Raw genomic sequence first — 26,708 nt, 5'->3', positions numbered from 1 at the left:
TGGGGCATGGGCATAGACAAGCATTCAGATGGAGTTCCCAGACATCACCCCAGTGCTTCCCTGGGCATTCAGCTGCCACACTGCAAAAAGTCACAACCTCTGTCAGCTGTAAAGATTAAGACAGCACATACGCTCTACTTGGTTCCCTTATGGCAAAGTGATTGATTTGGGGCTATTTGCAAATGTTTTCATTAAATACAAGATTTCCCTTGCAACAGATGAGATTTCTTGCTTATGAGACATACTGCTCACACCCATCATGAATTTTTTTTGCACAGCAATACGCGTTTGGAGATGTCATGACATGCTAGCATTTAAATACCTTTATTCTAACACAAACAGCCAAAATGCTGCCTCAAGTTCTGTTAGACCAAATAGTCTCAGTAGGTATGAGACAAAGCCTCAGCTCGCAGTGAGCAGACAGAGCAGCACCCAACAGGGTCTGCAGTGCACAGACAATTGTTTTATTTCAGATTTGCTATAACCAAGTTTTCCATATTAAAGAAATAGGATTGAAGTTTCTGCTGCAACTGGCCTTGGCTGAATTACATTTTTGTATTGTTTCAGTCATACTATATATATATTTTCAGTGAAGTTACACGGAATTCATGCCATGATTTTTTTATACATTGAGTATACATTTTTATACACTTGATACAAGTGTATCTTCAGTAATTTGTAATTTTCTGCACACCTCGGTATTTCATTACCCATAACAACTGGCAAGTAAATACAAAACAAAGACTTTTTAATTCCTAGGCTAAAAAAAAATAAGAAACACTGTGTGGTGCATTTACTTACACAGATTGGTACTATTTTTTTATACTAATTAACTTTTTGCCATCTTCCAAAATGAGGCATCACTCCAGCTTTCCACTGTACTGACTTTCTGCAAAAGTATACCTACAAGATTTTGCTGTTTTGAAAGAGTTAAGCACCAAGCTTAGGCTGTAACACTTCTCCACCATCACAAATCAAGCCTACATTAAAACTCACATCCAACCAGCTTCTCAAACAAACAAGAACTATGAGTTTATCTAAATAAAGCACTCCACACACAGTGATCAACAGCACAAACTCACAGACTGGCACAGGTTTGTCAGCACGCAGTGGATGGTGGCTCACTCTCCTTTCAGAGGAGTGTGAAGTTCCAGGGGACAGCCTGAGCTGGCCAAGCTGGGTGTGGCACCGAAAGGCGGAGACCCTGTTCCCCTTCTCTGGTCCCCACCACATCCTCTGCACTTCCACCCATATGCTTTCCCCTATTTATTTTGTGAGGGCTCTGGATGCCTGACAAATCTTGCAGTGAGCCAGTTCAGTTCACTATCTTGGCAAAAAAACAATCCGGCAAAACCCAAAACATAAAATAACCCCAACACAGCTTTCTGCTGGGTTAGCAAGCTGGAAGAGTTCAGAAAAGGAATCCAGCAGGAACTAGAGCTGGCAAACAAAAAAGGCAGAACTCCCCACTGGGTGAGAGAGCAAGGGGGAACAAAACTTCCCCCATTCAGCAGCAGAGCAGTTGGATATGCTCAGCTGTCTCGTGTAACTTCACCCGGAGTAACCTCGCTCGCAGGGTGCAGTTCTGCAATAGTTTCAAGCTGACTTCAGCTGGCACAGCTTCAGTGCAGCCTCCTCATCCCTCCCTGCACTGGTGCTAACCTGACCCCACAATCAAGCAGTTCAGGCAGAAGCCAGCAGAAAACTCTTCCTTTCAAATATGAAATGCACTTGTTTTCTGGATGGTAGTCTTCCTGAATAGTTCACTACTGGGGCAGGCATGGGCCAGAACAGAGGCAAAAGTGATATTGGGAAGAACAGGGCTGTCAGCCTGAACTGCCATGGAACACTACTGTGCACCAAAAACCTGCACAAAGCTGTACAATGAATATACTGTGCGTCACAAACACCCATTTCAGTTTAACACACCAATTTCCATACACAAGCAAACCCCGAGGAAGAAATTAGAAGAACTGCACAACAAAGCGAGTTTGTGACAAGCTCAGAACCTGACTCTCACCCTGCAAGTATCCTTGTTCCCTCTTAACTTCCAGGCCATCTTGAACCCAAACATCCTTAAGTTCATAAAACTGAAAGAGAACTTTGATGCAGCAAGCCAGTCTCCTCTACAGTCTAACAGAGCCTACTTAACTCAATCAAGCAGTCATCTTTTCTTCAAAGGTTCACTTTAGATGTATTTATACAGGAAGCTTCCAGATCTCTGCTGTAGCGAAAGTTAATCTACAGCCATGTTACTGAGAGCACTCTTGTAACATTATAAGTTATTCCAACACAATGTCACTGAAACACAGCAAATAATGTTTTAGTGTCTTTAGTTACAGGCCACACAAATGCAAAAGGCTTGCGTACTCTTCCAAGTATCTATAAATTGATAGTGCAGTTCAGGTTGAGGCATGCTATTTTAAGGGCTCCCTCTTGAACCCCCAGGGCACTTCAGTTTCCCAAATCACTGGTTCTCAAACTTTTCCCAGTGTACTCCTTCCTGCCTACAAGCAAGGATACGTTCTCTCTCTCCCATAAAAACAGTTGAGAACTGATCCTTGGCAGCAGTTTCTACACCAGCATTCTGCAGGGCTTCCAGTCCTAAAACCTGACTTAAAGCATTCCCAAAAAGATGCAATCTGGGCAGAGGCACCACTGGGAAACATGACCACACTGAAAAATACAGCTCTGTTCCCATTCTCTGCACTACCTGGAGCTGTGATGAGAAGTTTCAGTCTTCCTGGTCGCATTCTTCCACCAGCTATAACCTCTGCACTTCCCATATTCTGCTCCCAGAAACAAAAAGCAACCTTCTGTCCTACAGTGTAAGCAATACTGTCTTATGTGGGCTTCCTTATTCAAATATGACTGTCAACATAATCCTCAAAAATTCTCTGCCACTTATTTTCATGATTCAAAGTCATGCAAAACCAAGAGGCCACATAATCTGATGCCAACAACCTAAAAGTCCAGGCTGCATCCTCTTTTTTTTCTTTTTTCTCCTTTACTGAATCAGTAGCAGCAGGCTTGTTCTGTTAAAAAGTTTGGTGGCAGGGTCTCACGCGCCTTCCTTATCAACAAGTTGCATTTCAAACTTCTTGCTTTAAAGTCAAGAAAGAAAGAATCAGGAAGAACTTCAAACTGTTTTCCAGGTTGCTGGCACAGTCACTGAAAACATTTTGTCCTGTAAATTAGCAATGCTGCAGAAGAAAACCCTGGTATGAGCTCTGTGAGGACAACAGGAATAGGCCTGAGTCACTAAATGAGCAGCTACCAAATCCAGACAATATCTTCTTGTCAATGTGTATGATTGCAATTATAATCATGCTCTAAATATGAACACATCAAAAGCACTGTGACCTTTCTACTATGAAATTACTTTGAAATATTTCAGGGCATTTTGGTTTTAAAGCTAACTCACATTCTACCTCAAAAGGCTGCTTGTAAGTGAAAAAAAAAAAAACAACAAACCTAGGCTTCTTTAGAACAGGATGAAAACACAAAAGTTTGCTGCCTTGAAAACTAGATAGATCTGAGTGTTTGGGATACCTCCCCTTTGCTAAACTTAGCCCTTCTGTGACCCTGAGGGAGGAATGCAAGACCTGTCTACGTTATCGAGTTTGTAAGGATTACACTTTAGCATAAACAACAGATCATTTCTGAACTTCACTCTGAAAGTCAAATTCCTGACCATTTCTCAATGCTACTCTTCTACGTTCCTCTCTCTTCTTCCCCCCTTTTTTCTTCATGTTTGGTGAATGTGGGACTATTAGATTCCTGACCACAAAAGAAATTACTTCTCCCACTTACAAAAAACTTGCCACTCAAACTGCTGACAAATCCTCCCACATTTTTCCACCTTTAAGTCTGAGTACATCAGTACACTTTCCTGAATATTTCCCATATTGCTCATTAAAATAACTGGGGCTTATGCATGTTTAGCAGGAGGAAAATAAAACTCACCCAGAAATACTTTCTTTCTCAAATATATTAATTAAAACATAGTTTGTTTGTTCTATGTGTTTCAGCATTTAAATTATATTTAAGAATCAGAATGATGCAGACTTACAATTTAAACGACCATACTGATGGCTCCTATATAGGACTTGTGGCAACAAAAACTAGCATTAAGACTATTATTTGCTGAAGATTTCTTTTTTTGGGCCACAGCTTTTCAAGTTCCAACTCATTGGTTGAAGTGAGGGAAAAATCCCTTTAGCTATTTTTGTTACAGGAAAATACTACTTCACTACTGGCTCGGGTGGGGGGAGGGGGACGATGAACCAGAATCTCCTGATTTGTCCCGTAGATCATCCTTCAAGACGAAGAGCATCTTTGCTAATTATAGAAAAAAGAAAAATTAAACTAGGAGCAGTTGAAAAACTGTTTCTCAGCATGCTCAGTGGGCATTAGCTGCGATTTCAGCAGCTTAGCAAGTCCCACCCCTGCGTGAGCTCAGCGGGGAGGCCTGGAGCACTGCACATTCTCCCTGCTCAGCAGGGACAGGGGCTGCAGCTCGGCTGATTTGCTACAGGAATACTGGAAAATTGCCACCAAAATAGCAAATCCTGTGGAAAAAACCAAAACCCTAACCAAGATCCCCCAAACAACTTCAATAAGGAATTAAAAGGAAAAAGTGGAAAAAAAATCCCAGCTCCTATGCTCCTATGGTTTCAAAATGCTGAACTCTTGCTGCATTATGGTCTGGGGCTTTTTCCATGATCAAAATAAGCAAAAGGTTTAGGTTAAGCCAGATTTATACAAACCCGTCCCTAACAATGCAAGTGCAAACTTACTGTGCACTAACTCTTGCCACAAGTCGGTCATGGGAGCCAAAGACTGGCTGTAGAATCTGTAACTGTAATATCCATAGCTATTTTTCTTTTAATTTGGAAGAGCAAAAAAAACTAAACAGACAAGTAAAATACAACAACATTTTTATTTTAAAATCAAATAGCAGCTTAAGTTTCATAAGGGTAACGGAGACTTAGCTCACATGCTATACACTTAAGCACATTTAACATTTCAACTCAAGCACTGCTACTACATCTTGTACACATAAAGAACACTTTGCCTATTGCAATCTTTCCCATATACTGCACACAACACGGCATTTCACTGGCAAAATTTCAGAGTTACACACACAAGCAGCACCAGAGTAAAAATACAAATGTGCTTTTGTAATACAGCAATATTGTCATGAGAACAATGATTTTTGAATTTTCAAACCTCTGAACAGTCATTATGTTTGTTTTAATATTGCCAGAATAGATAGAAACATTTTTATCTCATCACATCATTCAACACAAGTTTGTAAAAGTCTGATCATCCAAAATGGGAGAAAGCATAGACTGGACAAATTAATAAATTACTTGTCTAGGACATCACACATTTAGCTCTCCCTTGCACACTTTTCACCTGGAACTTTGCATTAAAAATGGGGCTTTTTTACTTCAAGGATAATTTGGAAAACTTAAATCAATGATTGCTGGTTGGGTTTTTTCCCTCCAGAAGAAAAGAGTTTAACTTTTTCATGTTTTGAGATTCCAGTTCAATGCCATCCCATTCCTGTATTTTTTCAACTTTGATCTATTAGTTTTAAAATAAAATCTCGCGGTAACTGAGGCTCTTTCTAAAAAGTGATTTAAATGTACACAGGATTTCATCACCCCACCTTGCAGTAGGGAAATATCAGACAACATTAGCTAAGGAATATTACTTTCAGGTCACTTGGGATTTGACAGTAAAGTGAAGAGCCAGGGCCTTGTCAAAGCGGTGCCAGTTATCCAACAAAATGTGAGACAATGGACCAATTCCCCATTATAACCTACAGAGAGACTGTAAACAACCTACACAGAGACAGTAAACAAAGACTAAGGGGCCATGAAGATCACTTTCTGTATTTCATTAAAACAAGTAGCAGTTTTCATATTCACAAAATTAACAGTTCAGTACTGGTATCATGTCACTCCAGGTTAGGCAATGGATGACACCTCCAGCCCCAGAGACTGATGTGTTTTATGTAAAAGTTGCTCACCCCTCCTTGTGAGGCAATTTGGGTGCTGCAGATCCCCAAATATAAAAGCTACTCAGAGTTTGGCATCTACCACATGATTGCTGCCAGTCAATCGGATTTAAGGGCATATCTTAATCTCTCTCACATTATTCTGGTCCTGGAATTTTCTTGCTTCGAGCTCATAGTAATTCTGAGTTGGGTAACTCAGGCCAGGGCAAGGGGCTCCCCATGATAGGTGTTAGTTTACAAAGATGGCAGTGTTTTCTAATGCTAATGTATTCCCATGCTGCATACCTCAACTAACAGTTTCATCTCTAACAAACGCACTGGAATATGCTGATAGCTCCAACTCGACAGCACAATATCATACAGACAGGGGCCAGTGCCAAATGGTTAGTTAAGCAGATAAGAAAGGCACTCATTCTTCCTTTGAAGGAAAAAAAAAAAGGAAGCTATTGCAGTCAGGCAGACAGAGTGTGGATGGGAGCTGGCAGATTCCACAATAGAGAGTCACGTCAAAAATGGCCTCCTGCAAACTGTTCCTTCGAGCATTTGAATCAACCAAAAGGGAGGAATCTTTCCCAGTTAGCCACAGGAGTTTTACCTCCCTATTCCACAGCAGAGCAACATTTCCTATGCATTTTGACATACAAGCATGAAAGAAGCTCAGAGAATAAACTGTACTCTGCAGCAGAGGGAAACTACTCTCCCCAGTTTGTTTCCAGTCCCAAAGTTGAGCCGGGACTTTATTTTGACAGTTCCCTGGTCTGTGAATGGAAAATCCCTCCTCAGCACTAGCAGGCTGGTGTCTGCTGCACACACCCACTGCACACAGCAGAAATTCCAGTCAATAAGGCAAGTGGGGCCCAGGCGCTGGAAGGGGAGGAAGGAGACATACAAACAATAAGAAAAGCATCTGGCTCTGTTACTGGCTGGGAAGGAGACTGGAGTTCAAAAAAGACATAACTGCAGCCTTCACTTCACAGGAAGATCATATCAATTCTTGCTGCCCTAATTTTCACACAGACCAAAATATGTGGAAAGGGTAACTTGGGGCTTCCAACCCACACTTTAATGCAATTCCATTAACTCAAGATTGGTGATGAAACCCACCATGGACCTTTTTGTCCCACAGGACCAAAACATACCCCTGTTCCTGCTTTAGGCCTGTGGAAACAGCCCAAAAAGTAAAGTCCTTTGCTGAACATGAGCCAGCCATCCCTATACCACCACACTAATGGAGGCTGCTCTGCTGTCCTTCCCTGGAGATAGCAGCCAAGTCTAGTGAAGCTTCTCTCATAGCAACCAGAGCTCCAGAGCCAACAGCAGCTGCTGTCACTGCCTTCAACGCTTACCCACAGGATCCAGAGCACAGCAACACCCTCCTCCCTGCACCTCTACAGCAAAAAAAAAGCCCTGAATGCTGGCAACAAGATGACTTCCTAGGTCAACCACAAGAAGCAGAAAAAAAAAAAATCCTAGTATTTCCTATATAAGTGAAAAAAGGAATCTCTGAATATTGAAAAAAATAAGAAATTCCTTTTTTGGATTTAGATTCTGGCAGCAACACCCAGTCAGGGTGGGGGCAACTGCCTGAAATCCATAATGTACTAGCACACCATCAGACACCAACATCAAGTTCTTCCCTCACCCAAGGAGAGGGATTCGCCCCCGCCGTACCCCCAACGCTCTCATTACATCATGGCCCGAGCCCGCAGCAGCCATAGGAGCCCTGCAGCACCCCGTGACCTCTCCAGCCCCGCAGAACACCCTCCAGCCCCCAAGAGCAAACCCAGGATCTCAGCTGGTGTCAGAGGAACAGGAGGACACGGCCGGGAAGGGGCTGCGAACCCCCCCTCGCTGCTACACCCATTTCCCCGCTTCCACAGGGCCACACGCGGCCTCGCCTCTCTCCCTCCCCCGGGACGGCGAGACACTGCCCGGCGCCGCTTCCCCACCCGGCCCGGCGGTGAACTCCGGTCACCGGCACCCAAGGACGAGCCGCCGGTCGACAGTGACCTTGCCGGTGCCGTCGGGGGTCGGAGCGGGGCCGGGGCGCGGGCAGCGCGGCGGGGAACCCCCCATGCGGCGGCGGTGGCCGCGGTGACGGGCGAGAAAATGCGGGAGGATCCGCGCTGCAGCCGCCGGCGCCGGGAGCGGGGGTTACGAAGGAAGGCGCCGCACGGGCACCATGAGAAAGCAGAAAATGCAGGTCAAACACCGCCTCCCCCGAGGCCTGGAGGGGCCGGCGGTTCGGGGCGGGCAGCCACGGCCCGAAGGCTGCCCCGAGCCGGACAACGACCCCCGCGGCCCCTCGGGACAATACGGGGACACGGGGGCGAGGAAAAAGCCGGGCTGAAGCGGGGCTTTCCCCGGCGCTCGTCCTCACCGACAAAGCCCCGCGGCCGCTCCAGCCCCAACTCCGGCCCTGGCATTGCAGCGGCCGCCAACGTCCCGAGCCCGCGCACCGCCGGGCCCGCCATGATGCCCGCACACCGCGCCGGACCGGGTCAGCTCGGCCCGGGCCTCAGGGAGCTCGGCGGGGCGCTGCCGACCGGGATGCCAAGGCAGGACAGAGCAGAGCGTCAGACCGCGGGCCGCACCAGAAGCCCCCACGGCCGTCCTCCCAGCCGCCCGCCCCAGCGTTCCCTACCGCCGCCGGGTACGGCCGGTTCTCACTTGCCCGCGCCTACCTGGCCGGCCCGTTCCCCGGGCCCCTGCGCGGCACCAGGCCCGGCTCGGCGCCGCGGCGTGTTCCGGGCAGCCGGCGAGAGCGAGCGCTCGGCCGCGGCGGCCCCTCCCCCGGCGGCGGCGGCGGCTTCTCCCCGGGCCGGGCGGAAACGGCACTGGGTACACGGGGATCCCCGGCGCCGGCGCCAGGGGCGCCCCGGGCACGCCCACCCCGCTCCCCGTTGGCTGTCACGCCGCCGCGTCCCGCCCCGCCGGGGCGCCCGCCGCCGCCACCGCCCCGCCCTCCCGCCTTCACCATTAGCGACCTCGCCTGGCGGCCCCGCCCTTGCTGCCGCCTCATTGGGCTCCACGCGGCCGCCCCGCCGCGCGCCCCACGGTCGCGGCGCCCCATTGGCGCGCGGCGCTGGCGCTCGGCGCCCAGAAGAGGGGGGCGGGCGCCGGCAGCGGCGGCGCGCTGCGGGGCGGGGGGGCTGCGGCAGCCTCCGCCGGGCGAACCGCGCTACGTGCCGAGGGGCGGGGCCGGCGGGACGCGATTGCTCGGCGCGGGGCGACTCCCGCGTCGGGACACGTGGCAGAACGAAGGGGCGGTGCGGGGGGCGGCCGGGAGGTTTGGGCGGAGGGGGGGAGCCAGAGCGCCTGCGCGGCGACGCGCGCGAGGGGCCTGCTGCGCGGCACGTCCGCGCGCGCGGGTTTGAGCGGGGGGGGGCTGAGGCCGCCCCTCCTCGGGCCGGGCCGGCGGGACCAGCGCATCCACAGCTGGCCGGTCCCCGTCCCTGGAGCCCCAAACAAAGGCCGCGGGGCAGTGAGGCGGAGGGACGGCCCCTCCGCGGTACGAGCCGGGCAGGAGGGGCCCCGCGGCGCTCGGTGCCCGCGCTAGGCTGAGGGCCTCCGCCCGGTTCCGGTGCTCTGTACGGCGGCTGCTCTGAGCGATGCGTGCGGCCCGCAGCTCTGCAGGGACGCGGGAGGAATGGAGCGGACCCCGGGCGCGAAGGGAGCCTCGGGCTCACGCAGGGGGCCGTGCAGCCGCCGCCCCGCTCGGGGATCGCTCGGCAGAGGCGGCGCACGGGGAGTTGTGGGCGGGCAGTCGGCCCCCGCCGTGGCAGCCGGCCCGGCCCCGCGGGAGGGCGGTGCGGCCGCTGCGGCGCGTCCCGCGGAGCCGCGAGGCGGGGACAGCCGGCTCGGGTCACGGCGCGGCGATCCAGGCGTGCTGCAGGCTCTGCGCGGCGCTGGCGCGGCGCTCGGGCGCGTAGTGCAGCGCGGGCAGCAGGAAGGCGGCGAAGGCGGCCGCGTCCCGCGCTGTCCAGCCGTGCCGGTCCGCCAGGATGCCGGGGAGGCTACGGGGGAAGAGCCGGGAGAGCCGCAGGAGCGCGCCTGGCAGAAACAGCGTGGGCACAGCGCCTCAGTCACACCTGCACGGCTGAGGCTGCCGCGCCTCGCCTCAGAATTAACCCAAAGCAGCCTGAAGGACCTTAGCCTTCTTGGAATTGCTCTGTAAGGTCCACCTGCGGTGCCCCTTGCAGGTTTAGCTCTCGGGGGTTTCTTAGGAACCACCTTTCCAAGCTAATGTTTGGAGTCTGCCTGTTCCCGAGTACTTTTCTTAGCTGAGAATGTGCCAAGAGCACACAAAGTGTTCCCAGAAAAACCATGCTAGAGCCATTGCTGCTTGTACCTGTGCCTGCCCACGGTCACCCGGATGCATCATGCTATTTCAGTGTCAGAGCTCGCAAGACACTCCTGTTGAATTTGTTATGGGCCAGCCAGCTCTGTGGGGCTCAGCAGAGTGTATGGCTGAGCGAGAAGCAACCCTTGTCCTGGGGAGTGCATGGTGTAAATACAGTGATTCTAGTTAGGCATGTATGGTCAGGCCAGGTTGGTTCACAGGGAGAGTGAACGTAGAACTAATTTTGACTCATTTCTTTTAAACACCATAGAAGACATAAGTACGAGCAAAGGATGTGGGTGTGCAGGGAGGTGCTTGTTAAATTCATTCCAGCATGGGACCAGTACTACGCACTGAATGAACTGTGGGTGGGTTGGTAAGCATGGGAGCAGAGAAGGATGATAGGCCAGATTGCAGAAGGGTGGAGTCATGTGATGCCTTGTGGTCAAAAAAGGGTTTCAAGACTCGTGAGTCAAAGGGAAAGGAACTGGGGAGAATAAAACAGAAGAGATGTTACAGTTGGGTCAGAAGACTAAATATAGCAGCCTCATTGGAAGGATATGAGTGCCCCATTCCTGGTCATCATTGTTTTCTGCCAGTGAATGGGTGAAATTCAGCCTGTTACAAACTCCTCAGCCTTCCTGGCATGGAGCTGTTTCCTGTCTGTATTTCCATTTTCTCCAAATCCAGAGGAGAAAGAATGGAAATGCTTTCCCTGTTAGGCATTTGCTATAACGATCTTTCAGGATTTTGCATTCATCCTTGGAATGCTCATGGACTGCAAGGATAGGCAAGGCAGGGAGTGTTACTGCTCTTTATGAAATTTCCATTTGTGTTCCATCTCCGCTTGTAGCCTGCATTGTGTGAGTAACTTTTGGGGGAGTTCAGCATGAGCTGAGTAGGAGTGTGTCAGAGATCTGCAGTGATTTTTAAAATAAACTTCCTTCTGCCAGTTCTTACCTGGCCTGCTGAAAAAATTTGTTGACTTGTTCCATGAGAAAACAATTTGAGGAGGAATTCTTCCCAAGAGTTCAATAATACGAGCAACATGATCTAGATGGAGGGAGGGAAGATAGATTTAGATACAGACTGTAACACTTCTGTCAGTGAAATGAATAAAACTCATGGAGTCCTACCATCATCTCTGGAGAAGTATTTCCCGGGTTGAGGATCAAATAGACACTCCCCAGTTGCCATTTCAAATGCCTAGAAGTGGAGTAGCACTGTTAATTCACTAATTATCTTGGAGCTTTCCGTGCCCACTAGCTGATAGTACCAATTGCCCTCTTTATCACACAAAACTGATCTTAAAATATGGAAATGCTCACACTGGCTTGATCTGTACCACAGTGAAACACCTTTAGTTTCATCAGGATGAAAAGCAGCATGTGCCTGATGCAGGCAAGCCTCTGAGCTAATCTACATGGAGTGTGAATTGCCTTAAAGCTTAAACTAATTTAGGAGTGGGTTCTACCACCAGCAGACTTTTGTCCCAAATTGAGTGAGTGCCAACAGCCCCTTTTGCCTTCTCAGAAAGGAAGCTTTCTTTACGTGGATAGGTGGATGCTAAGGACATGCTGCCCTGGCCAGGTAATGTCTGTCACCTCCCCTACACACACAGTGTTGTCCCCAGTCCTACCAGGCAGGCTGTACTCCAGATATCCGCAGGGGTGCCGTAGTCTAGTCCAAGAAGCACTTCCAGGGCACGGTATGGCTGGGTCTGTATCTCCTTGGAAAAAGGTTTGTACTAAAACAGAAACAAATTCCCTGTGGTTGCTGTCCCTAAATCAGTCACAGCAATGCTGGTGGCCACAAGCTTCTTGTGAAGTGACAGGACATTGGGGACACAGATGAATGTGGGTTCTCAGCTCTGCACAGGGCATGGCCAGCACGTTCCTGGCCCCACTGACACCAATGGGAATCTACCTCCCACCATTTCACACTGAACATAGTTTAAAATTTCCAATTGTAGGGACTAACTGCAAGCTGGAGAAACGTCCAAAGCTGGCAGTGTCTCAGGAAGACAGTGTGCAGCTTGGAGCTGAGAGTGCCAAACATAACACCCCCCAATATCAGCATCTCTGAAATCGCTGTTCAGCTGTAAAGGGACAGAGAGACACACAGTGTGGGATGGAAAGAAGCACACAGCATCCCACATTGTTATGGAATGGAGACTCAGAGCAGACTCACTGTCCAGCATGCGCTTCCTAGATCTGCAATTTTCACCTCTATGCTCATTAAATCAGATTCTTCCAAATGATTGCCAAGATCACCTCCTAGATGGAAATGACAAAAAGAAATCAGGCCTTTCTGAACAAGCATGTACACAGCACTTACCACAGGAGAGGCATGTCTGCCTTCCCTTAAAGTTTCTCAGCCTAAAAGGTCCTAAATACTTTTTATCATAAATCAAATGCCACCCCTCTTTTTTGAAGGAACACAAAAGAAGACCTGGTATCCAGTAAAAACATAAGGGAATGTTTGGGAGGACAGTAGCTTGGAGTGGAACAGTGTGACTATATGCTCCTGTTCTGCTGCAAGGTTCCTCTACCACCACGGTTAAATTACTGTGGGCCCAGAGGAGAGCACCAGTCAAAACCAAAACATCTGTAATTTCTCCTCAATCTTCAGCAATCCTGGCGGTCACAGACCTTGGACACAACCTGCTTGGCAAGCAATGTGGAGGTTATGCTTCCATATGATTCCAGAAAAAGGTAATTCCTGGTTTAGTGCCTTACAATGAGCTGTCAGCCTATGCTTAATATTGTGATTTTCTGCTCCAAGCAAAAGACTGGGTCACTAATTTAACATTCCCTGATTGCCCCAGAGTTTGAGACAAAACAACACTGTCATGGGAGAAATGCTCACAGGAGAACACAGTGCAAGGATAATATAAAAGGTCTCATTGCTGAGAGATGAGATAATTGCTCAAGAAACTCTCCAGCTCTACATCTTGTTCAATATTCACACCATTCTGTGCAAATAAATTATGTCTCAGAAGGCCTTCAAGATTAGCAGCACATACAAATCTCCCACAAACCTCAGAAATGATTGAAATAAAGAGCAGGAGGGTCGTGCAGCTTTCTGATCAAGCCATTTTGTATGTAAACCTTTCAGTAGTTGAAAACATCAGACACATGGAACTGTCCTGTACCTAAAGCCTTGACAGTGAGTTCTGAGGTTGTGGTTGGGTTGTAAACAGATATCTGTGACCTGTAGTTGTCCTTCACATAATGGAGGACCACATTTCTATAGGTGCCTTGAGCTCAGCCTGGGGTTTGTGTTAAGCAGAGAAAGGAGAGGGCTTTCAGCAGCATAAGCTTGCTATAATGTTTTGTACTGGCTGTAATGTTTCGTACTGACTGTTGCAAGACATGTGAACCTTTCCAAAGGTGTCTGTACCTGCTGTGTCTAATTTCTCTCCTGCTAATAAACACTTAACTCTGTTTTCTTGTTAGAAAAGCCCTGGAGTGCTCACCTGCTCCCTTTAGCCTCACTTCTGTTCCCTGGTCGCTGTCGAGTGTATCCATGAGAAGCCTTTGGAGCCTTTTGCTGCATCCATGCAGCAGGATGTTCTCCGGTTTGATGTCTGCGTGGATAATGCGGCAGCACTTGTGCAGGAAATGCAACCCTGCCAGCACCTGGGCAATGAGGCAGCGCTGTCACACCAGCCCAGAGAGGGTCCCCACCGCCTCTCCTGCCCCAGCAGCAGCTGCCAGAGCGGGCAGGCACAGCGGGAGTGTGTGTCAGGGACAGACTGGGCACGGAGGGTAACTGTTGGCAATAAATGGTTTCCTGTTGGGGTGGCCTGTGGGAGCAGGCTCAAGGGTTTCATCAGCCCACACGGCAGCAGAGCCCCAGGAGCAAGTGCAGGCCTGGACAGCCAGTGAGGAAAGGGCTGTTTGGGGTGACACACAGCAAAAGGCAGCGTGACAATCCACAGATACCAGCATGGATGGGCAAGCCCAGGGGAGGGGGGAAGAGGATGGGGCTATGAGGAGGCATTATGATTACAAAGCTGAACCTTCTCCTGAAAAAACATTATTGTTTGTATGGCTGTTGTGTCCTGGGACCTCTGTGCCTTCCCACTGATTATAACCACCCCCCAAATCCCATTTGAATGACAGCAGAAGGGTGTCCCATCATACGAGGAAAGAAGACACGGGATAACAGACAGGAGGGGGAGAGACCATGAGTGAGTGCAGCAAGGGAATTTCAGGGCCCTGCAGGAGAGCCATGTAGGGAAAGAGCAGCTTGTGATGCAGCAGGGAGAGCCTGGCCTGTGACAGGGGAGAGATAAACAACACCTACCAGAGATGAACAGTCACTATCAGAAATCAATAACAGAAAAAGCTATGGGAAGATTTAGGTTTGTTTTTTAACACTCTGGTCAGTCATAAAGGACTGGTAAATATTCTGTGTATTATCGAAGTCTATTCTGGGATGAACACCAGGCCCAGGGAAATATCAGCCTTAAATGGTAACTGTGAAATGTGGGGAAAGATTTAAATAACTAAACTGGAATGAATCAGAAGTAAATACTGCCCCAGTGCTGATCTGAAGGGGGAAAACGGAGCTGAGATTTTACAATTAAAGCAGATAATGTATCAAGCAAAAGCCTGAGTGTGAAATGGAGCACAGAGGTAATGCCACTACATTTTTGTGTGACTTACTCAGGTGTTAGTGGAACTTCTTTAGAGAAAGGAGAGGCTACTACAGAAAATAGAATGAAGGAGGAAGCAATTTTCTTTCTTAGTATCCCTAGAAGGGCACAGGAGTCAGGGTAGCAAATCTTCATCTTGGCAAGTGTACAGACTTCTGATAAATCTCAGCACAAGAGGCAAGAAGTAATTTTAACTATTCTGAGGCCTCACTCAGGTTTCCCATTCCTCAAGCAGAGCCAGCCCTGAATAAACTCAGTTTTCACCATCTTTTAAATAGGCACAACACATCCTTAGAAGGGATGAAGGAAAAATTTGCTCTGTACAGGGAAACCTCAACATGGAAAGAGAATCAGCTGACCAAATCAGCAATTTAGAAATTTGTGTAAAGATAGGAGGGAGACCTTGAGCAGCCATCAGTGTCAGTGGTACCATGCAGAAAGCTGCTGGAGCTGACAGCTGGAAGCCAAGGAAAATGCCAGCAGTCTGGCATTACTGCCAGAGGGGACTCCCCAGGGCAGCAGGAGAGCAGAGATGATTTGCCCACAAGAAGTAAAACTCTGGAAGGCTGTTTGTTCGCTGCAATTTCTACAAGCAACAGAGAACGCAATGATTACTGAGCTGATAGGAATGGAAGTGCCAGCCCTGCCTCCCCGGTGTACATCTGCAGGCTGTTGGCACTTTGTGGCCCTGACTCCTTCCCAAACCTGAAGAGCCTGCAGGCTTAAGAAGTAACACCCAAGCCCTTCCCCTTGGGAGGAAGACTGTGGCATGTCCTGCAGAGCAAACAGCCCCTTGGTGCCCTTGTTTGATTGCAGCTAAGTTCTCACCTGCTGTAAAGACTTTTTCACAAAAGGCAAGGGCAGTCCCTGGGCTGTGTAGTTTCCCATCAGACATCGAATGGAAGGACCCAGCACCTCAAATACCAGGCAGGAATGTGGGAAAGAGTTAGGGAATCACTAACAGGGAAAGGTGTTACCATCAACCTTCGCCTTTGACCAAAGCAAATATCTCCTGATTCAGCCTCTCCCCTCCAGCCACACCCATGTGCCCTGGTCCAGCTACAGTCCTGCTCATCCTCCTCATGGCAGCACAGCACTCAGGTTTACACCATCCTGTGTCTCTCCAAGGCAAGCCCAGGCTTTGCTGGTCCAGAAAAGCACTCTCCACAGAAGGATATGGAAACCATTATCTCCAATCATTCTGAAGTCGTCTAACAAACAGACGATGTTTTCCCCCGCCAGGTCCTTCTTCTTCATGCAGCTTACCTGAGGGGGACAATGCCAAGAAAGCTGCAATTAGAGACATATATATATGCACAAGGGCACCTTGTACCTGTGTTTCATCCTCTCTGACAGACTTTCTCTTCTGGGAGTTGGCACTTCATGACAAATCCCATGGAAACAACATCAGGAAAACCAGGAATGAGGTTCTGTATGTCTTGTCTTGCTCTTGACCATCTTGTCTTGCTCTGGGACCATCACACTCACAGTGTCAAAACACTCACTCCAGGCAGAGGTGCTACCCCCAGCACCACACACTTCTGTGACAAGGAGCACCAGGGGCTTGCTCTCCCAGAGCACTTATCCTGGTACAGCAATTCATGCTAGTTTTTTCTCTCTTCACGGCCACAACTGCCAGGGTTCTGGTTTGGCTCATTTTACAGATGAGAGATCCACCTGCACCAGTGCCAGAAGGTTTGTTCTGCCACAGCAGAAGTGAGCAGCCCTGGAAGCAGAGACTGGATCACCTCTCCTGGCAGCTCTGCAGGCATTATCCTCCCAGTGCTGGTGGGAACAGCCTTGGGAACCAGCTGTGTGCTACTGAATGCTGCTGCTGTGGTCAGGCATCTCTCATCAGGGGTAAGGCTCACTCTCTACACAGGGTTGTGCTGATGTGTAGAAAAGCAGCCCTCTGATTACATTAAATTAATGCCGCTTGGTACTTCCTCTTGCATCACTGCATCTGGCTCATCTCCCTTCAGATACGGCTTACAGATATACCAGTGTTAACTTAACCTTTCTCAAACCTGTTGAAGAAAGGCAACAGAGTAATTTAAAATTAAGAATTTAATAGCTTTTACTCATCTTGAGCTGATGTATCTTTGTATTTTGAGCAAACTTGAAGAATTATAACCACAAGCTTTCTAGAACTAGCAGTTCAAGCCAACTTCAAAGGCAACTTGCTACAACCCAGATACAGGCACCTAATTACCACCTCCATTAGCAGAGGCCAGAAGCTTTCAGACTTCAGATATTTATTGCATTTTGATGCATCATATTTTTTTCTGTTGCAGATATTTCCTTTTACTTCACTATCAGTGTTGTGATTCAGCAATTGTCTGAGTGACATTCCTCTGTGAATGACACAGGTACAGCAGACATGCTCCCATCTCCTGCTTAAAAACACTACCACCTTCTTCTGTTGATTATCCATCTTATCATTCTGCAGATTCCTCATTTTTGCTGGATTTCAGTCTCAGCTAAAAGAAATGGGCTGACAGGGCAAGTGGGGCAAAGCTAACATGTCCCAGTATGATGGCAGAAGAAGAAGATACCTCTTTCAGAGGCCAGTGCTGAGCCAGGGTGATTTGTATGAATTTCCTAGCTTTTGTTTTTGTTTTTGTTTTTCCTATTCCCCACCCAGCTCCTTGGAGTGAAACCTGGAGGCAGAGGAAATGATGAGGCTGATACTCAAACCTGAACTCAGTGGCCAGCTGCTGGAGCAAAGCACAGACCCACAGAATATACTTACACAGCGGAGGAAAGCAGCCTCGTGCTGGGCAGTTTCAGCAAAGCCTTCCCTGCTTTTCAGAACCTTCACAGCTACCTGTTTCTTCCTCCTGGGAAATGAATCACAGCTATCAGCCAATGCATGCCAGTGGCCCTGACCAGCAGCACTTCCCTTTCTCCCAGTCAGCCAGCCCTGGGCTCCCCGGGGAAGGCACTGCCCTTCTGCAGGCACCCTTGGCCTCAGTCTACAGCACACCAGGCCTATGGGCATCCCTCCTGCTGGCATCTGGCAGCACAACTGCCCCAGGGACCAGCAAGGGACTGGAGAGAAAAAGAACATGGATACTGCTGGGTCTGAATGAGAAAAGAAAATGCAGAGAAAAGGCCGATCCCACCTCATTTACATTCTTTGATTTCTGGGGACCAGTTCTGCTCGTTGCACCCCACTGATCTTGCAGTCAGCTTTTCCCTGTGCTCAGGGATGCCTGGCATTCTCCCAGGATGTGCTCTGCTGTTTCTGCAAGAGGAGCCAGCCCCGCCCAGGACATCAGCCACCCCTTCCCACCCCCCTGAGTGGCACTCAGCCCCTCACCTCATGTCCTGGCACAGCCAGACAGTGGCAAAGGCGCCGCAACCCAGTTTGTGCAGCACCTGGTATCGTGTGTTGAACACCTCTCCCTCCTGCATGGGGTGGTGGCCTCCTGTGGAAAACCATTGCCAAGAGATATTAGTGACATCTCTAAATGCTCTTAGACTGAACTAGCAGCTGAGGACAGCCTGACAGGTCCCAGTGGCCTCCTCTAGCCTGGGAAGAACCTGGCATGATCTCATCTCTGGAGCCTCATGCCCAAGGACTGACCTGTGCGCTGGGCTGATGGCATCCCCTGCTGCACCTGCTCCTCCATGGCCCTGGAGCACAGCAGATCCTGGCACGAGGAGATGGAGGCAGTGGGACACAGGTGGTGTAATCTTCAGCACTTTAGTCCTTTCAAGAGAGCTGAAGAGAGCTGCAGGGTGGCCATACCTCTGCTATGCCCTCACCCCTTTCCTTCCCATTCCCTTCGGCAGCTGTTGGAGTCAGGCTGTTAAAAGCGCTTCTGGCACTTCAGGGAGACAGGGATTATTTTAAGAGTTCAGAAGAGGAAAGCTGGCAGGCTGGTCCGGGCCAGGGCCAGGTGGGAGGCTTAGGTTTCCGAGTGTGTATTTTCAGGGGCTTAGCAGGGTCTGTGAGATCCCCTCCCACAGCCAGGGAAAGCACCCCCTCCCTATCCCCATCCTGGCTGAGGAGGGAATTTGGGCTTTGGCTGGCAGGAGAAGTCTCCTGCTCCAGAGGGGTGTGAAACAGAACTTGCATTCTAAACATTACAGTGCTGCTCCTCTGCCCACAGTCCAGCCCTGGGGCTGGAGCATGGGTTTATCACTGACCATCCTGTGACATCCCAGCAAGGCCACAGGACATCCTGGCAAGGGGCTGTTCCTGGGGTTTGTTACTATGACAGCCCAAGGCATAAACACTAAGACAGCACAGACAGATTGATCCAACTGCTGTCCCCCAGTGCCGCAGCAATGACGTAGTAGTGGCTTCAGTAGTGGTCACCTGAAACAGCAGCCCAGAGCCCTTCTTGCTAATGAAATACAGATTTAAGCCACAGTAGCTAGGGCACTCCCAACTCAGCCTTTCATAATTTAGAAATATCATTTGCTGTACAGCTGAAGCTTCAGGCTAACACACACTGTCAGGGCTTGAGACAGGTGATAGTAATGCCCACAGACCATTAGCACAGGTAGAAACATTGAACTTTAAATCCTCCAAATCAGGTCACTAAAGCTAAGAACTATCTGAACCAGAAGATTTTCAGAAATAATTATAGAGGGCTGTCAGTGCTGCAGGGGGTTGTTCTGGAACAGTAACATCTTCCAGGTGCTGAGACAGAGCACCTGTTTTGACTTCCTCAAAACATTAAAGTTTCTTTCCACGTGCTGATGTTCCTCTCCCAGCTCAGCAGCCAGAGGCACAGCCTGCTTTTGGGCACTCAGTGAGCTCCCAACACAGTTCTAGTTGACGGTCAGACTGGGCTCAAGACTTTCATCCTGTCAGGGAAAACCCAAAGTGCCAGAGCTGATGTTACTCTGTTCACCCAAGCCTGCACAGAAGTCTGAAAGGAGTTCAAAATGCCTCTCCCTCCTCACATTTCTATACCTCTAACCCTTGCATTTATGCTGTTCAGAATCAGTCTCTTTAGGTATAAACCTCCCAGATGCTGCATGTATGCATGGCCACTCTTTACAGCAAATACTCTCTGACATCTTACCTATGAAACAGAACTGAAATCAAAATTTTCCTTATTTGTGCACAGACTAATCTTACCTCACACACTCCTGCACCACCAGCATCTGCCTAAGCCTTCTTCACTCACAGCATGAAGACAGCAGGGCCTGAGCTGAGAGCAAGCAAGCTTTAGTTCTGTGGCTTCTGTGGCTTACCATTCACCTGCCAAAGGAAAACTCATGAGTGTGTGGAGATGGGAGTTCAACAGCTTCTTCCCTTGGTGGAGTGCTCTGGTGATAGGAGACTTCAGTGAGAAAATAGGACCCAAAGTGTAAGACTCATCCTAGCCCTAGGGCTGATGGAGTTTTTGGGCAGTTCACTGGGCCCTGGTGGCCTTGTTGCTGCAGAGGTAAGACAAATCTATCCTTAGGCATGCAAGGTTTACCTCCATCCACCTTCTCCAGATGGAAGCACGGGCAAAAGATGAAGAGTGTTGCTATGCAACTTGGTGCAGGAAAGTGAAATGCACTTTTCTAAGCTTTGTGATAAAGGACAATTGGTGCTTTTAATCCTTCATTTCTTGACACTTTCACGTTAAATACAACTTCTTTTGCTTTTGCCATTCCAACTATTTTGTGCTGAACCTACTGAATTGCTGCAGGCCTGGACTAGCTCAGAGAACTTCAACCCAAGAACTGCTCCTGCCTGGTTTGTGAGAGCCATGGACAAGGAGCGATGCTTCACGTCTGGCCTGGACTCCTTCACCCAACCTGCATGGAATGGTGTACAGAGCTGCCCAACACCAGTCATGCCTTGTGACACTTGGACCTTTGGAGTGCCAGAACTCACCAGAGCAATACACACTTTCAGCTTCAGCACCACCACGGATCTATCAGCCCTTGCTGAGCACAGCACCCCTGCAAGTCACAGCACGCAGCACACAAGCGGCCCTGGCGGGGCTCTGAGCCCCAGGGCACAGCTCAGACTCACCATGCAGCAGCTCATGGGCAGGACACGCCATTCCCTTTGTCATCTGGCTCCTTCTGGAGCTCCCCAAAGTGAGATACCAGCTGGTCCTGCTCTGATTTTAGTCTGCACTGCCCCAGGAGGGATGTCCTTGAGCCCACCAAACTTCTGCATCGCTGCATGGACGTGGTGAGGAGTGGGGCAGGGTATCAGATCACAGCACCACTTCTGGGAACAACCTTGGCTTTGGGAGAGCAGGAGACCTCAGACAGCTGCGGTGGATTCACTTTACTGCTGGCCTCTCCCTGCCTCCCTGGCAGCAGGCCTGTGAGCCTGCAGTAGATTCATAGTCTCCACAGCAACTATTTATAGCGGGAAATTCACAGCTCTACTGAGATGGAAACAGAGAAGTCCTCCCCCTCTGCTCTGCCTTCTCCAGACCCAGAAACCGTGGGGCTGCCTGACTCTTCCCCCTGCTCCCAGCAGTGTGTCAGCAGGACTTGCTCCTGCGGCACCAGCTTCTGCCTGGCAGAGCCAGCCCTGTTCCCTGACCACTCCGTGTGCCACACTGCCAGACCTGAGGAACCTCGGCCTCTCCAGCAGAGCCTGCACACAGTCAAACACCATCACACCACGGTGCTGATGGCCACAGAGCCCACGCTTCCCCTGTTCCTTTCTCTTGGAGAGCAAGTGAAGCAGCATCCTCCCTGCAGGGGACCCAAGCACCATGAGACACTGGGGAGGAAAAGGCCACACGCAGTAAGAATCACATTTTTTTTCCCTCACTGCCACAAGCTGCAGCCTCACACTGGAGCTGGGCACGGCCTGGGCTCCCCCTCACTGGGGCCCTGGGCTCGAGCAGCTCGGGTTTCCTGGCTGAGGCTGCGGAGAATGTGGCCCAGCCCTGCAGCAAAGGGTTAACCCTGCCTGCAGTAGCTCTGCTGCAGCTCCAGGCTGCCAAACCCAGGCCAGGGCCTCCCAGAGCGGTTCTCCCCCTGCCTGTGCCCCTCTGCTCTCACCTGCCTTCCCTGCACTAAAAATACCAAGGGAGGGGGCAGAGGCTGCGCCAGGCCGGGTGCTGAGCCCGGGGCAGCATGCAGGGGACGAGTGGTTTGTGACCCCTTAAAGGGCAACAAGAACACCCCGAGTACAGAGAGGAGGGACTAAAAGAGGGGGAGAAGAAGACTGTACAAAACTCTGCTAGTAAAAGAAGGGGAAGGAAGAAAGGACGACAGATGGGCCAGGAGCCAGATTGTTGTCTGGGAAGAACTGTGAAATTCATTTAAGAATTAAGTTGTTTTGGTAAATTAGGAAAACTGGTGGACAACAGCGTACCTTCAGCAACCCTTTGGCACAGTGAGAGACCACAGCCAGAGCTGCCATGTGCCCCCAAGGCCAGCCCAACAGGAGTGTCTCTGGAGAGAGGCTGCCTCCTCCCGTGGGCAGGAACAGTATTTCAGCTCTGGAAACTGCAGAGGGATGCAGGTGGAAGGCGGGACAAGGTTATCTTGAAGAAACAAAGCCTAGGGAGGACAGAAAAGCCACGTTCCTTGCACAGCTTCCAGGTCCTGGTGCTTAGGAGTACACAGTTTTCACTGAGGAAGAAAAAGAGGCAAATACATTCTGCATAATTGCATCATCATGCAATACAAGCATGACACAGAGGTTGTATATTAAAATTTATTGAATTATTGTGTAAGAATTCTCTTTATTAAATTCATTTTGACTCTAAACTGATTATTTACAGACAAAACCTTTTATATCACCAATAGATTCCTACATCTCAGGACAGTATCTACAAACAGTTATTACACTATGTAACAAAATTCAGATTTTTTTTTCAAGCTTTTTATATTAATTATTAATTCAAATTTGAGAAAGACAGTACCTTGGGTGCTCTGAGCAGAACCTAAGGTGTGGCAGGGCATAAATGCAGGTCAGGCCATACCATAACAGACAGACAGACACACACCAATTCACAAGGCTGGGAGAGGGCAGAGTAACCACGACAGAGGACCAGGAAAATGACTACAAGAGCAAATGCCCTGGATGTTCTGGAAACCAAAATAATCATCCCCACAAGAAAGGCGCACACACACACACACACACAAAAAAAAAAAAAAAAAAAAAAAAAAGCAGCATCTTGCTGCAACCAGGGCACACCCTGAAAAAGAAATGGTATTCCACCAAGGCAGCAGCATTCAAGAACCCTCTATTTTCATTAAAAAAGAAATCAGCCATAATTTCTACCAAAACAAAAAAGCTTTCAGGTACAGCCTAAATTTGCCACCAGAGAGATGAAAGCAAGAGCTCTCACATCTACGTCATGTGGGCGCCAGCTGTGCTTCATCGTGCCAAAGGGAGAGACATCCAAATACATGAATGGAGATTTATCTTAACACTGATCAGTTCTCAGCCTTTCACCCAGACCACGACAGAAGCAAGTCCCTCCCGACCACAGCACTAAATTAAGCTGGGTGCCTGCCACTCAGGAACATCACCGCCCTGGGAGTCCACTGGAGCAGTGACATCCCTGTGTCCCACAGCAGGGGACCGGCTGCGGTGGCAGGGCTCTCTCTGCTGGTGCCCACAGAACTTGCTACCTGTGAGCAAACAGGATCACCCAGGCAGGATTCTCTGTCCTTGACAAGGAATGTCCGATTGGTTGTGGAATCAGGCAGAGACTGGAAAAAACTTGGAAGGATCATGAGGAATAAATAAATAAGTTTTCCCTGCAATAGGGAATTTCATAATAAAACCTGTTTTGTGCAAATGTAAATGCAACAGAACCCTGTCACAGAAACAGATTTTGCCACAGGAGAGGGGCACAGACAGAGAGATAAGAGGGGCCATGCCTAAACACACAAGTTGATCCCAGTGAGGGCCTTCAGTGCATGTCCAAAGGGAGGAGGATGCTGGTATCTAGAACACCGAGGACAGATGCATGGGAGGAGATGGGCACTACCAGCTTTCCACCCTCACTGCACCTGCACTGGGCAGTGCGTCCAGCCAAGCAATGACAAGCTGAAGATATTTAATAAATCAATCACCTATGTTTAGCTCTATTTTTAGGTCTTGATTATTGCTCTAATAAAAGCAGACTTTCACAGATACACTCAGAGAAAGCAGATGCTTTCCAACATCCAGGAACACTATTGAGAAGCAGGGAGAATGTGGATACCAGTGAGAGGTGGAATGAGAATTAAGCCTCAAGCCACCCTGTTCTGGGAAAGTGCAGAGATAATTCTGCAAGAATAGGGGCAGACACTGACAGTCTGCAGGGCCAGAAATCCACCAGAGATTCTGTGGCTTCTGGGAGACACTCAGCAAGCTGGAGAGACCACAAACCAGGCCTTGTTTCCTAGGGCAGAAAGTCCATCCAACCAACACACAGGGGGACGATGCTACTCTACCACTACACCTGCACCTGCCTCAAACCAAGGAATCTCCTCCTGCAGTCCCTAAAGGAATGGGCTTTACTAACATGCATTGCATTGGCTTTTTCCCATCCAGCAGTCCTTTCCTCCACTCAGCTTTTTGGGGGGACCAATTTAATCAGATTTAGTTAAGACAAAGGTTTCAGAGATTCTAAGTTCCCATAAGTTTTGTGGAAATGGGTGGTCAGGCAGGAATGAAACCCTAACTGGTCCTCAGCTGGGGAAAGAGGCAAACTCTGCAGCCCCATTTTTTCCTGGCAGCAGCCAGCCAACCACCCTGCTGCTCCGTACAGCTGGATAGGAGCAGAAGGTTGCACAGGGATGCTCATGCTCTGGGCACACCATGTACCTGGGAATACTGCTATACTGCTGAGAGAGGGTCACAGAAGAGCCAGCTTTGTAGGGAGAGAGACCAGCAGTAGCCTGCTCCAAGAACAATTTTGCAACTGCACAGCACTCATACAAAACCACAGGGCTGATAGAGCAGGCCTGGAATTACTGCTATATGCCATGTAAAAGAGGTAGGGATGTGATCCTGCTCTGTTCTAGCTCTGCTACCTCCTGGCCCACATAATCACCACCTCAGAGAAGTGACAGAGGAGTCAGATCTGCCTACCTGCCCCAGGCACACAGGACATCAGTGTGGAATTAGCAGCAGGGGGCCAGCAGGGATGAGAACAGTAAAGCACCCTTATAAATTAGTTCCTAGAAGGGCAGAGGACTGTTGACAAAGGAGGAACTAAGGAGGGAGCAGTGAGGAGCTGCCCAGTGATAGCTGCCAACTAACTGTGCTTGTGCCTGCTCCAGGCCTCTCCTCCATGTACAAATCATTTCTTTTTGCAGGACACTCATCCTTCTTGGGAACATCACGGTTGTGCTTAACAGCTCCTTTGAGTTCACAGCTCACCAAATAACCCTTCTATGTGCCACAACAGAAGAGTCTGAGCAGTGGAGCTGAGTTAGGTGTAAGGCAAGCCTAAGGGTTGAGCACAAAGAAAGCCTGGGACTGAGCTGTGGGGAAAGGCGAGCTGCTGGTACGACAATGGAGACACCTACAAGTTATCCCTGCAGACAAAGCAGTGGAGAAAACTGCTCCAGTGCTGACAGACGTTTGTAAGTAGAAGTGCACAGAGATACTTCTCCAAGAAAAGCTTTGTCTCAAAGCCACGAAGTTAAACATTCTCCTTTAGCATTTAAATACATTAACTTTCTGACGGTATTTACAAGTCCAGTTCAGAGCAGCAGAACAGCTGGACACTGGAAGAAGGGGGAGTGGCACAAGGCATTTGTTGTGCTTTTCCAAAGAGCAGGGCAACCTCTGACCACAAGCAACCAGGAAGACAGATCCGAGCTGAGTCAGTGGAGACCAAAGCGAGCCAGGTAGCGACTCTCACACACTGCATTTGTCCTGAGGGAAAGGGTGAAGGGGTGCTGTTCATTTACAGTGGGCCCCATGGCAAGCACCCATGCTGGTGAGCACATTCCAGCCAAGCAGGTGCCACGCAGAGACCGGAGCACTGGGGAGCAAGAGACCTTCACCATCAGACACTCTCCTTTCTACATCTGGGACCAGCAGGGATATTGCTGCAAGGAGTTTCTCAGGAGCGCTTGCTAGCTGGGGACAGAGGTTAGCATAGCGGTCAACCCAGGAAAAGCTTCCTGATCCTCAAGGAAGTGAGTGGTTGCAGCAGGGAGTGTTCCAGCACTGGAAAGGGCATCTGTGCAAGGCTGAGGACTCCACAGACACAGTGCTCGGTGTTGTCACCTGGCTCTTCAATAACATGGTTTGGAAACTTGGCACATTCACATAACATCTGTACGAAGGACCGGTGTGGCCCCTCAGCAGTCTGCCAGGGAAAAACCAAAGTCTGTCCTATTTTTTTGTTTGTTTCATTTTGCTTTTAAAAAGAAAAAAAACCTGTAAAAAAATATTCTCTGAGATGCAAGGACGCTTGTACTTTGTACTGCCTTGGCCATCCCCTTGCTCATGTCACCCGCAGGTTCCTCGGAGAGTCTGGTTCCAACGGCAGCAGGACACCCTGTTTATCAACTAGGATGAGCACTGGCCCCATTCAGCCAGGGGAGAGCAGTCTGTCTGTGCCTGTCACAAATCTGTGACTTTATTCTCCACAGCTGCTGCAATCTGTTGCAGTCTATATCCAAGCTGCATCTTCTGTGCTGTTGGGTCTTCTTCCAAGGCAGTAATGATCTGCAACAAGACAGAGCTCGCTGGCAGCCTTTCTCCAGCACACAACACCCAACCAGCTGAACTC

The 26,708-nt window shown here is 49.4% G+C and overlaps 4 protein-coding genes across 7 annotated transcripts in view; all 4 read right to left on the bottom strand.

Annotated features, from left to right (window-relative positions):
* SETD5 (SET domain containing 5) overlaps positions 1-8,846 on the bottom strand; it is a 65,551-nt gene extending 56,705 nt beyond the window's left edge. The window contains exon 1 of the mRNA XM_005522052.3: positions 8,713-8,846. The gene's annotated coding sequence lies outside the window, so the exon portion shown is untranslated. The remainder of the gene's footprint in view (positions 1-8,712) is intronic.
* Positions 8,847-10,633: 1,787 nt separating this feature from the next.
* On the bottom strand, positions 10,634-15,965 carry LOC102110506 (serine/threonine-protein kinase SRPK-like). Its single transcript, XM_014251557.2, has 7 exons — positions 15,862-15,965; positions 13,849-14,011; positions 12,561-12,646; positions 12,010-12,117; positions 11,507-11,576; positions 11,331-11,423; positions 10,634-10,857 (listed from the first exon to the last, which is right to left on the bottom strand). Exons 1-7 carry the CDS (start codon positions 15,919-15,921, stop codon positions 10,829-10,831), a joined length of 609 nt encoding a protein of 202 aa, XP_014107032.2. The 5' UTR covers positions 15,922-15,965; the 3' UTR covers positions 10,634-10,828.
* A 148-nt stretch (positions 15,966-16,113) lies between these two features.
* LOC148183227 (SRSF protein kinase 3-like) lies at positions 16,114-21,095 on the bottom strand. Its single transcript, XM_088061943.1, has 6 exons — positions 21,023-21,095; positions 20,132-20,254; positions 18,623-18,760; positions 18,356-18,464; positions 17,786-17,873; positions 16,114-16,299 (listed from the first exon to the last, which is right to left on the bottom strand). The coding sequence occupies exons 3-6, from the start codon at positions 18,666-18,668 to the stop codon at positions 16,114-16,116; spliced, it is 429 nt and encodes a 142-aa protein (XP_087918069.1). The 5' UTR covers positions 18,669-18,760; positions 20,132-20,254; positions 21,023-21,095.
* A 1,691-nt stretch (positions 21,096-22,786) lies between these two features.
* Positions 22,787-26,708, bottom strand: part of PLXNB1 (plexin B1) — a 77,259-nt gene continuing 73,337 nt past the window's right edge. For all 4 annotated transcript variants that reach the window (XM_014251533.2, XM_088061746.1, XM_088061744.1 and 1 more), the window contains exon 38: positions 22,787-26,644. In XM_014251533.2, coding sequence (XP_014107008.1) covers positions 26,540-26,644 — 105 coding nt within the window. In that variant the 3' untranslated portion in view covers positions 22,787-26,539. The remainder of the gene's footprint in view (positions 26,645-26,708) is intronic.

This window comes from Pseudopodoces humilis, chromosome 13 (assembly GCF_049639895.1).
Source record: "Pseudopodoces humilis isolate 2021_Gansu_Grassland_sample_001 chromosome 13, ASM4963989v1, whole genome shotgun sequence".
NCBI classification, from domain to species: Eukaryota; Metazoa; Chordata; class Aves; order Passeriformes; family Paridae; genus Pseudopodoces; species Pseudopodoces humilis.
The sequence above is the reverse complement of the archived record's forward strand: the minus strand, read 5'-3'. Positions and strand labels throughout refer to the sequence as shown.

Coding starts and splice junctions, on each gene's coding strand:
- LOC102110506 (XM_014251557.2), bottom strand. CDS start 15,921: ATGGGAAACTACACAGCCCAGGGACTGCCCTTGCCTTTTGTGAAAAAG. Junction 12,647..13,848: donor AGTGAGGCTAAAGGGAGCAG/GTGAGCACTCCA, acceptor ATTTCCATCTAG/GAGGTGATCTTGGCAATCAT. Junction 10,858..11,330: donor AAATTTTTTCAGCAGGCCAG/GTAAGAACTGGC, acceptor TATTCTCCCCAG/TTCCTTTCCCTTTGACTCAC.
- LOC148183227 (XM_088061943.1), bottom strand. CDS start 18,668: ATGGAGGAGCAGGTGCAGCAGGGGATGCCATCAGCCCAGCGCACAG. Junction 18,465..18,622: donor GCCATCAGCCCAGCGCACAG/GTCAGTCCTTGG, acceptor GGTTTTCCACAG/GAGGCCACCACCCCATGCAG. Junction 16,300..17,785: donor AGGCTGCTTTCCTCCGCTGT/GTAAGTATATTC, acceptor TGTCCCCCTCAG/GTAAGCTGCATGAAGAAGAA.